Raw genomic sequence first — 11,716 nt, forward strand, 5'->3', positions numbered from 1 at the left:
TAAAATATTTTCGGAACAGGTGCTGGGTTCGTTCGTTCGTTTCGGAATAATGGGTGATTTTCTTGCGGGGGAAAAAAAGTAACCGGAATATGTTTGTTATGGAGTGGTGGGTCAGTGCTTAGTTATGGTTAGCAGCTCAAGGTTGACTCAAGCTTTCCGTCCTTCCGAGGTGGGTAAAAAAAGAGGACCCCTATTTCGGCAGATTCTCAGTCATCCAAGCCATGGTCGTTCCAAAGGTGTTTTTTTTTCAAGCGGCAATTGGACTTTCTGGAGTTTCAACCAAATCCAGTTGCCTCTTGAAAAAAGCACCTTTTGGGAGGGCCCAGATTGCTTGGGGGCAGTAGGTTTAGAGAGGGCTGTAAAGCACCGTGAAGGGATGTGCATAAGCGCACCGTCCCTGTCCTATTGTTTCTTTTATATATATATTTATTTTTCTTATATATATCCATGTATTCATAACTATGTTTTTACTTACACCTATTATCTTGTAAGCAATTGACAAATTAAAAATAAATAAATAAGCTATTGCTACCAGGAGTTATAGTTCCTCTTCGGGCACAAAGGCGGCTGCATGATCTTGGGCCAGTCAATCTCAGCTATAGGGGGAAAAGGGCCAAGGGAAAACCACTTCCAAAATCTTTCCAAGAAAACCAAAGGAAGCTCGTCGCCTGGAATCGAGACTTGACTTGAAAGCAGCCAAAACCAAAGTATTTTAGATCTCTCTGCTGCCAGAATCAAAACGGCAACTCGCGTAGAAAATAAAATTAAATGTAGCACACACATAAACATAATACTGTAAAACATAAACAACACGAAGTCCTTGACATTTAATTAATGCATTTATGTCTAATACATTCATAAAAACGCGTTTAAATTGGGGTGCTATACTTTGAAATTCAAATCACGAACGTCGGAATCGCCGCCCCTCAAGCTTTACCGAAAGCCAGAGAAGCGCGCGAATTTTAGTAGGGAACATCCTAGCATGGAGAAGGAAGCATTAACCCTTCCGCCAATCATCGATTGGTTGTGCTGAGAGGGGATTATCACCTGATTGGTTGTAAAGATGTCATTCTACTCGGGCATTTTAGCTATTGGCAGGATTACAGAAGCAGAGCGGTTGCGAGAAACGTTGCGTCCTTAATGTCAGTTCTTCATTGGTGAAGAACTTGCTCGTCCATTGGAAGCAATGCCCTGCCACTCATACTCATAGGTTGGCCATTCGCTAGAGGTTACGAATAGCTCTTGGGTAAAAAAGGTATCACTCCAAACGTCGAGTTCTCATTGGTGAGTTTCACGGAGCCACGTTACGACGTGAAGCTGGGCTATCTCCTTGCCCCCTTAACCTCATCGTGCTTTCCGTCAGGTTCCGGCTGGTTAGGCCGCAGTTGTGGTGGCAGGCATGGCGGTAGCTGTGCGGGCTCTACAGGAGCAGCTGGAGAAGGCCAAGGAAAGCCTCAAGCACGTCGATGAGAATATCCGGAAACTGACGGGGCGGGACCCCAACGATGTGCGGTAAGACCCAAGCGGAGAAAGAAGAGTCGGGGCTTGGAGGAGGCTTTCGTACTTGAAGGGCTGCTTTTGCGGTTGGCTTCTCACCGCGAGGCCTTCTTAGCGCCTTCCCTTCGAAAACCAATCCGGGCTATCGGTAGCCTCGCAGTTGCTCCCGTTACGGATCTAAGCAGGCCCACGGTGAGCGTCCTCGCCGATCTTTTTCTTTTTCCCGCGCCCGGATGGGAATGCCCAGAGGGCTATTAAAAGAGGAGCGGAGGCCACGCGGAAGGACGGGGGGAAATTTTGCCTAAAGAGGGCTGCCTGGGGGTGCGTCAGCTGAGGGTGCCGGCATGAGCAGGGAAACGCTGCAGCGCTCTGCAAACACGAGGCCCCTAGCGTTGCTCCCGACAGGCGGGTGCTTCCTTCCGCCTCCCGGCGATTAGCGTTTCATTGTGTGTCTCCTCCTTTCCAGGCCGGCTCAAGGGAGACTGTTGGCCATCGCAGGCCCTGGTGGAGGTAGGGGGCGCGGAAGCCTATTACTGAGGTGAGTTGGAGGAGGACCTGCGAGAGGAACGAACTGTTTTAATATCGCCGCAACTCTTTTGCAGTGTGGAAACTCAGCTTCCGTTTTAACTAGTTGATGCCAAACACCGGTGTCTGTTTAAGGCTAGTCAAACTTCAGTCTGACTTAGCACTTTTAAACAAGCACCAACTATGTGTTTATGATAGTGGTAACTGGGTGGCAAGCAGCCCCACTGTAAAGTCACCACTGTGTTACTGTTTGGGATGCTCATCCTTTGTTCACCTTCTCTCTAAAAAGGCTTCTTTCTTTATTCATGAATTGATATGGATAGATTGAATGGTAAATATGCTGGATATAAGAATATATGATAAAGGTAGGTAGAAAGAAAGAAAGAAAGAAGGAAGAAAGAAAGGAAGAAAAAGAAAGAAAAGAATTCTTTATTGGCCAAGTGATTGGATACACAAGGAATTTGTCTTGGTGCAAATGCTCAGTATACATAAAAGAAAAGATATATTTGTCAAGAGTCAAGAATCCTAAGGTACAACACTTAATAATAGTCATAGGGTACAATAAGCAATCAAATCATACTAGGAAACAGTTAATATAGATCATAAGGATACAAGCGACAAAGTGACGGTCATACAGTCACAAGTGAGAGGAGATGGGTGATAAGGAGTGATGAGAAGATTTATAATAACAGTAATGCAGATTTTTTACATAGTTGGACAGTGTTGAGGGAATTAATTGTTTAGCAGAGTAATGGTGTTCGGGGGGGAAAAGCTTTCCTTGTGTCTAGTTGTTCTGGTGTGCAGTGCTCTATAGCATCATTTTGAGGGTAGGAGTTGAAACAGTTTATGTCCAGGATGTGAGGGGGTCCGTAAATATTTTCACAGCCCTCTTTTTGACTAGTGTAGTATACAGTTAAAAGTAAAGAGACTGATATAAAGTAATTTATGAGAATACAAAGAAGAAAATTTGGTAATAGATAATGATGTGATGTTAGAAAGCTGTATTTGTGATTGTGGGTATGATGGATTTAAAATGTAAAATACCCGGAACCACACTTTTCTCTCAAAGATGTATTCAAATAATAATAAAATAATAAAAATAATAAAATAAAAACAATAAAAGGCTTATTTATTGTAGGTGGGGGGGGGGAAGCAATAATTGACTGCACTTTGGATAAGCATACTGGAATTATACAAGGCTGTTTGCAGAAAATCCAGCACAGAAGTGACTTGAGCTGATCTGTAGGCTTCTATTATAATTCTGGAGTAGACAAGCAAACAAAAAGGGTGATCATTGTTTGTAAGCTGCCTAGAGTTGCTGTGAGCAAATAGCGGCTATATAAATTTTATTTAAAAATCAGAGAAATGCAAATGTATTGTGTTGCTGTAGTCTACTGCCATGATGCCACAATAGGAATAGTATCAGGAGCTTTAGAACCCTGATGCTTTAGTAAATGTGTGTCTGTGTGTGTAGTTACTACTCTATAATTATAAAACCTTTATTCATTTTACATAGAAAAATGTTTCTTGGATTGTCTTGCTTAACAATACTGATAGCTTCACTTATTGCATTTCAGTTTTACCTTTCATGAAGAAATTAACAGTTGGCTATTTCTAAATACAGTGTACCACTTCATAGAGCATTATATGTTTCTGAATGTATGCATTTGTTTAGATAAACCTAATTTGTTGTTTTATGTTAGGCGTGGATTCTCGGATAGCGGAGGAGGACCCCCAGCCAAACAGAGGGATCTAGAAGGGTCGACGAATAGGTAAGCAGAGAATACTTACACCTAGATTAAAGAAGCAAATTATTTTTATATCTTACCATATTCAGTGTATCTGCTATATTTTGGATAATTTACTGCCAAGATGCATAGACTCTGTAATGTAGAATATGTCCCAGTGTTTAGTTTTCATACAGTGTTTAGCTTGTTTTGGCAGGTTTGCACATCACATTAAGCTAGCCAGGTATCAGTATTAAATTTATATCCTGCCCAACTCCTAGCAATTCTGGGCAGTTTGAAAATATATATAGAATGTATTTATCGGCGCATAACACGCACTTTTTCCCCCTGAAAATAGGGGGCAAATGATGTATGCGTGTTATACGCCGATATAATGTTAAGAAGCCTTCGGTGAATGCTGCTGGGATCGGGATCAAGGACACAAATGAAAGAAGGGGAGGGAGGAAGCAACCGAAGCCTGTCCTTCTCTCTGGGTCAGCTCTCTCTCGCTCCTCCACCAGCACAGGAAGAAACTGCTTCAAAGAAGCGGGGGCTTTTCCTGTCGCCTCTCCCCCACCCCCCACCCCGTCCGCCCGCCCGCCCGCCCGCAGTGCTCCGTTCTGCCTGCCTGCCTGCCTTCGTTAATGGTTGAATCGGAACAGCTTCGGCTGAGTAAAAGAGGCGAATAGTTATTATTCTCAGCGAGGCTGCTCCCAAACAAGCAGAAACTAAGGCAGGCAGGCAGAAATTTTTAAATTTTTTTCCTGAAATTTCCCCCTTAAAATGAAGATGCGTGTTATACGCCTGTGCGTGTTATACGCCAAAATATATATATATTCAAACCTTTCAGATGAGAACAAAGAAAAGGGGGCTTTGTCACACATGCCTTATGCCTGGACAAAGAGCCAGGTCTTTAGAGATCTTTGAAACACTAGGAAGAGTGGGGGCTGTCTGAATCTTGGAGGACACCTCATTCCAGAGGGCAGGCACTGCTGTAGAGCAGGTGTGCTACCTGAGTCCCAGCATATAGCATTGTTTAATAGAAGGAAGGTGGAGCACCCCATTCTGCCAGATCAGTTCAGCTGAGCAGATATTATGGGAAACAGGTGATTCCTCAAGTATTACACAAGCCTTACACCAGGTATGGCTTTATAGGTAATGACCAGCATTTTGAATCACACCTGCAAATAAACATAATCAGTGCAGCTCATGAAGCAGAGTTATTATTTGGTTGTATCAGGTCTTTCTTGATATTAGAGGTAATCCTTGACTTACAACCACTATATCATCAATTTTTCAATCATTTTATGGTGATTATTAAGCAAATCACAATGGTTAAAGAAACCCATTCTCCCTAATGGACATTTTTTGCTAGAAAACAAAACTGCAAATATTGCAACCAATGGTAAATCTGAGCCAGTTGCCAGGTGACAAAATCACAAATATGATCACAAGGTGTGTGGAGTTTGCAACATTTTGTGATGCTGAAAGTGCTTTATGGGCTGTAAAGTACCAATCTAATTCCAGACAGTTCTTTAAATGAATATTTGTGAGATGAGGACTCTCTGTAGAGCAGCATTTGTCATTACTATCTATCAATGCAAATACTTGTTTTAAAAATATTCCTGCTACAATGCAATTGTAATAACAGAAACTATCAGCTAATGCCAAGTTCTGAAATTCTGCACGTACACAAGTTTGATTATCTCAATTATATTGCTTACTTCTGCCACTTTGTATTACATTTAGATTGGCTGGTGAACGTCGGACAAGGAGAGAATCACGCCATGAAAGCGACGCAGAGGATGACGATGTTAAAAAGGTAAAGTATATTTGAAATATTATTAGGAACTTAAGAACAGAGAAATATAAAATGCAAAAGTTGCTTTTGACAAAATGGGCAGCATAAGTGTAATAAATGAATAGATTTCAATTAACCTGTGATCTTTTTCTGCAGCCAGCGTTGCAGTCCTCTGTTGTTGCTACCTCCAAAGAGCGAACACGCCGAGACCTTATTCAAGATCAAACTATGGATGAAAAAGGGAAACAAAGGTATTGCATGCTCTTTCATGTGATTTTAAATTTTCCCAATTCCAGCAGCAAGAAACAAAAGCAGTTCTATCACTATGAAGAAAGGTAGTATAAGTTGGTAAGAAATGTATTGTGTGCTGTGAATTATACTAAGCAATTCAGCTGAAGCTGTTGTTTACTAGATCATCTATAACAGTCTTTCCAACAAGCAGAGCCACAGAATATCTAGTCATACATAAGCCAAAATAAGGTTTGGTACCCACCAACCCTCCAAATATCAAAGATATTTGATACGAGGAATGGACATTTTTGCTATTTGTTTCATTTCAGTTTGATATTTTACAAAATGCTTATAGAACAATGATCCAGTCCAGTTTCTAAGTGAAAAATGCTGGCAGTACTTAGTTAAAATGTACAGGTTGTCCTCAAATTATGACCATAACTGAGCCCAAAATTTATATTGCTAAATGAGAAATTTGTTCAGTGAGTTTTGTCCCCATTTTATAACTTTTCTCACTCCATTTGTTAAGTCAATCACTGCAGTTCTTAAATTAGTAATATGGTTGTTAAGTGAATCTGGTTTCCCCATTGTCTGCTTGTCAGAAGGTTGCAAAAGGGGATCGCGTGATTCTAGGACTCTCCAATCGTCATAAATGTGAGTCAGTTGTCAAGTAGCTGAATCTAAATCATATGGCCATGGAGGTGCTACAACTGTCATAAGTGTGAAAAATTGTGATAAGTCACTTTTTTTTAATGCCATTGTAACTTTGCACAGTCACTAAACGAACTGTTGAAAAGTCTGGACTAACTATAAACATATACTGTGGAATATAGCATCCAACCTCAGAAGGATAGAAGACTGATTCAACCTTGAGTGCCATCAGGATTGTACTCCAGGCTGTGGGCTGAGTTTTCCTGCAATACTGTGCTTAACCACTGCTACCAGAATATCTATTTTCTAGTTACCCAGTTACCATTTGATACTGTATAAACTAAATCTAATGGTTGCTGATTTTTTTAAAAATATTTTATTTGGTTAATTATTAATAATCCATTTATAACTACCAACTCAGCCACAGAGCCCTGGTATTTTACAATAAGTTTATCTGCTAGTGACCTTGGAAATTTTTGAAAAAAAATATACATAATAAAATACCAATATTTGTTATATATTTTCTTTCTGTATTCTGCCAGGAATCGGCGTATATTTGGCCTGTTGATGGGTACTCTTCAGAAGTTTAAACAAGAGTCGACAGTTGCTACTGAGAGGGTATTAATTTCACATTAGTAAAATTGTGCAGGAAAAATCATACTTCTGTATAATGGAAAATGCACTCTGGTGGCCATGTGTGTTTTGTTTTGAAACAACTTTTAGGAGGACATTTTAATTATCAGAATTTTTTTGGTATGTTTTCTCATATTTACAAATGAGGATTTGAGATCATCAAAATCTAACTTCAGCAGCAGGAAAATCAGTAGGGCATTTGCTATGATATAACAGATCTGAACTGTTTTATTTCAGTGAAGGAGGAGATGAAACTCCTACTAGTCATTAGAAGTGACAGATAACAAGTCATGTAGATTGTAGCCAGTAGTGTCATTCCACCAAAGGAACAAGCTTTCAGTAACAGAATTTACCTCCATCTGGTTACCGAGCATATTTGATCTCAGTTTCTTAATGCCATGGTTCACCTTGTTCAGGGAAATTTATCTATATAATTTCTTATGTGTTCACTCTGAGGGCTAGCAAAGGAAAGACAGAGCAGGAAAATAAATTTTGTAAACTCCCATCAGTATAATATCATTAGAAAAAAACCTCTGAAATACATTTGATTGTAGGTTATATTTTATGCAACTCTATACTACTTTTGATTATGGTATTCTTACAGATCATTGGGGACAATTTTTGTTTCAGTACTAATCTTAGACCAGATCCCTATCTACAGTATGTTGGGAAAGATTAGTTTTATTTGACTTAAAACAACTGAATTGATTCAGTTTGTGCATTATGATTATTTAAATGAAGAATGCTGCTATTGAATTAACTTTAAGCCATTCTAACTTAGCAAAAAAGAAGACAAGAAATTGAGCAGAAACTTGAAGTGCAGGCAGAAGAAGAAAGAAAGCAGGTTGAAAACGAAAGACGAGAACTCTTTGAGGAAAGACGTGCTAAACAAACAGAACTACGACTATTGGAACAAAAAGTTGAACTTGCTCAGTTGGTGAGTGGAAATTTAGTAGCTATTGCATATTTGCCTTCTGGATGGCACCAGGAACATAAAAAAACATATATATTTTTCAGCAAGAAGAATGGAATGAACATAATGCCAAAATAATTAAATATATAAGAACGAAGACAAAACCTCATCTGTTCTATATACCTGGCAGAATGTGCCCTGCTACCCAGAAGATGTTTGATGATTCCCAAAAAAAATTAAATGGTATGTTGTTAGCTTTTTATTTCTGTATTGATATAGTAAAAAGCAGTAATTTTGATAAGATTGTGCAAGTTACACCAAAACAAATAATAATTTCTTCCATATTGGGAAATTATAAGCAGCTATAAACATGTGTGTTTAGTTTGTGATGTAAGTTCTCTGGTTTCTCATGGAACTATGAGAACTGGTCCATTCACTATGTTAGACTAAATGAAATAATTGTAGATTGTTAGCTGCATCTACTCACATATAGAAGTTTTCTCTCATAGATAAGCAATGTCTTATAAACTTGGCTTTCGTGTATATAGAATTTTAGCTTAAAACATGTTCTTCTGTATGCAAGTAGATGTGGTAAAATAACAAATGTGCTGGTCATATAATGAATTAGAGGTGGAGTTCATGACTTTCCTATATGGATTATAATTTTTCTGATACTGTTACATAAAGGGAGTTATTCAAACTATGAATCTAATTGTTGTTTATTATACATTCCTTATTGTAAAGGACTGTTTGAAAATAGACGTACTGAATTTGCTGAGCAAATTAATAAAATGGAAGCCAGGCCCAGACGACAGTCTGTGAAGGAAAAAGAACACCAGGAGGCACAGAAAGAAGAAAAGAAGGAAGACCAGAACAAGGAGCAGGAAGAGGGTAAGGTGGTACAGCAGGTGGAGGAGATGGAGACAGGTAATAAGAGCAATGATATAGAAATGGAAGAGGTAAGGGAAGAAAAGGAGGTAGGTGCTAGTCATAGTGATGGGGAGATAGAACAGGAAGAGGAAGAGCAAAAAGAGGAAATGGAAATTAAAGTAGAAGAGGAAGTTGAAGTTAAAGAGAATGACAGACAGACAGATAACCAGATTGAGGAAGTTGAGCTAGTGAAAGGAGAAAGTGAAGGTATTCAGCCAATAGATGGTGAGCAGGATATAATGGAAATTAATGAGACAGATTGTACGGAGCCATTAGAAAATGAAATTAGCACAGAAGTTGAACCAGAAATGGAATGTAATGCACAGTCAGAACAGGAAGGGCCTACGGTTGCCCTGGAAAAAGAGGAACCCAGCAAGCCAGAAGTTGATGCTGAGCCAGAGGAGTCAGAAGAGAAGGAGCCTGAATCCATTCTGATATCAGAGGCTGAGGTCCAGCCTCAGTCAGAGTCTGTGATTTGGCCACAGCCTTTGCCACTTTTGGAATCCACTCAAGACCAAACGCCACAATTAGACAAAGAATCTCTAGTGTCTGATAAGCTGCCTGAAATGCAGGCAGATCAAGTCCAGGCAGTAAGTGTAGAAGTTAAAAACAAAGTTAGGAGCAGAAGCAGAGGTAGAGCAAGAAACAAAACCAGTAAGAGTCGAAGTCGGAGTACTAGTAGTAGCACTAGTAGTACTAGTTCTACAAGTAGTAGCAGTGGGAGCAGTTCTAGCAGTGGTACAAGCAGCAGTCGGAGCAGTTCCAGCAGCAGCAGTAGCAGTGGTACTAGTAGTCGAGAAAGTACTAGTAGTTCAAGTAGCAGTGAGAGTAGAAGTCGAAGCAGGGGGCGAGGACATAATAGAGATAGAAAGCATAGAAGGAGTTTGGAACGGAAGCGAAGGGACAATTCAGGAGTAGATAGAAGTCACAAGTCTTCAAAAGGTAGCAGAAGAGATGCAAAAGGATCAAAGGATAAAAGTTCAAGGTCGGACAGAAAAAGGTCTATATCAGAAAGTAGTTGGTCAGGCAAAAGGACTTCACGGAATGAAAGAGACCGTAAATCAGACAGGAAAGACAAAAGGCGTTAACAGAAGAGACCAGGCTGCTACCCTAATTTTTGCAGAAGAAGATTACTTGAGTGAAAAGAGTCCATGTAAGGAAGAAAAGGCTGCTTTAATTGCATGCTGTGTAAAATCTTTTGAAGACTCTTTACCAGGCAATTGTGCTTTTTACATGATTTTGTAAAAGGTTACTTATCAAATTATGTGAAGATGCAGATGTGTAAAATAAAATATTGAAACCCCTCCCATTTTTTAAGTATCCTCTACTTCAAAGTTTCTTGTATATTTTAAAAGGTACATAGTTAAATTTGTGTGATTCAATTGTATCATAAGTCTCTTTTTGTAGAAATAAATGTCTTTTACAGAGGTTTGTGAGAGCCTGTTGCTGCTTCATCTTGCATAGAAAACTTCCTTCTTTTATTGGCAAACTCCATGCAGAGTGTTTAATATTCTGCACATTAGCCTTTCCTATTTAATTGTAAAGAAAGTGAACTCCCAAATCCCATGAAGAAGCAAGTGTCTGCTTTCATTTAAATTTGATTCAAGCTTTCATTATTGTTTCTTAAGATAACCTGCCCATGTATGAAAGCAAAATAAGTACATCAGGCTAATTATATATTTTTTGAACACACAACATTCTGTTTTGTGAACCTTGCCTTTCTCTAGCATAATGATACTTAGTGTAGGTTTTTTTTAAAAAAAAATCTTGCCTTTCTGTGTTTTGCTGTATGATAGAAGAATGCCATGTGTATCTTGTAAAGCTAGATAACTATTGGCCATCCACATCCTTTCAAATAGCAGTATAAATGGATTGCATAGTTTGTTTGGAGCTAATGTTGTGCTTTAAAATGCCTGTTGAGTGAGGAAACTGAACTTGGACTTCTTTTGTAATAAAGCAAGTAGATAGCAGTATAGTTGGTATGGAATGGTATTGTTCTGTTTTTAAGCTTTTTATACAATTAGTGTCTTTGTTAGCCTGTTCTGTAATAGTTCAAATAAAGTTAGCTTTATCTACATTGCTTGTATTTTCTACTATTTAATAAAACGTTCTTTATCAGTTATCCATCAATATAAAAATTCTGGTAATGTGAAAATATTAAAACCTTTAAAATCCATTAAAAAGAGCAAAAAACATACATACTTTGTTTTTACATTTTAACTTACCATCAGGGAAGAGTTATTTATGCCAGCATTGGGTTTATATGGCAGGAAGGTTTTTGGTAAAAGCTGGGAGAAAAAGAAGCCTCAGGACCTATAATACTCCATTATTTACCATATTTTTTGCTCCAGAACAGGGGTCCCCAACCACTGGTCCGCGGACGGGTACTGGTCCGCGGAACAAGTCCTACGGGCTGCTGGTTGCTGGGCGCCGCCATCTTTTTGATGAAAGCCCGGTGAGCTTTTCTGGGCAGAAAGCTCACCGGAAGCACTTTTTCATCAAAAAGATGGCGGCGCCCAGCTGATGCCGGTACCGGGCCGCGGTGCCCAGCTGATGCGGTACCGGGCGCGGCATACAAAAAGGTTGGGGATCACTGCTCCAGAACATAAGAAACATCTAGCTTTTGGGGAGGAAAACAAGGCAAAAAAAACTGCCTCCCAGCTCCAGAATGTGGCTCTGCAGGGCTCCACTCCGTTGACCCACCACCAGTCAACTGAGCAACAGCTGGATCCTGTGGCCCCACCAATCAGCGAGCTGGCCGACCAGAAACAGCGCTATTGCTGCCTCTTCTGTGTCTGCTGCCTCCGC

The 11,716-nt window shown here is 39.7% G+C and overlaps 1 protein-coding gene across 1 annotated transcript; it reads left to right on the forward strand.

Annotated features, from left to right (window-relative positions):
- Window positions 1-1,096: 1,096 nt before the first annotated feature.
- On the forward strand, window positions 1,097-10,985 carry PNN (pinin, desmosome associated protein). The gene is made up of 9 exons (XM_026664461.2): window positions 1,097-1,512; window positions 1,964-2,035; window positions 3,726-3,794; window positions 5,499-5,571; window positions 5,707-5,801; window positions 6,975-7,050; window positions 7,847-8,002; window positions 8,083-8,221; window positions 8,723-10,985. The coding sequence occupies exons 1-9, from the start codon at window positions 1,400-1,402 to the stop codon at window positions 9,994-9,996; spliced, it is 2,067 nt and encodes a 688-aa protein (XP_026520246.1). The 5' UTR covers window positions 1,097-1,399; the 3' UTR covers window positions 9,997-10,985.
- Window positions 10,986-11,716: the final 731 nt, after the last annotated feature.

The sequence above is a fragment of the Notechis scutatus genome, chromosome 1 (genome assembly GCF_049901735.1).
Source record: "Notechis scutatus isolate UNSWTSFEM ecotype Mainland chromosome 1, rNotScu1.2, whole genome shotgun sequence".
Taxonomy (NCBI): domain Eukaryota; kingdom Metazoa; phylum Chordata; class Lepidosauria; order Squamata; family Elapidae; genus Notechis; species Notechis scutatus.

Coding starts and splice junctions, on each gene's coding strand:
- PNN (XM_026664461.2), top strand. CDS start 1,400: ATGGCGGTAGCTGTGCGGGCTCTACAGGAGCAGCTGGAGAAGGCCAAG. Junction 3,795..5,498: donor CTAGAAGGGTCGACGAATAG/GTAAGCAGAGAA, acceptor TATTACATTTAG/ATTGGCTGGTGAACGTCGGA. Junction 7,051..7,846: donor CGACAGTTGCTACTGAGAGG/GTATTAATTTCA, acceptor ATTCTAACTTAG/CAAAAAAGAAGACAAGAAAT.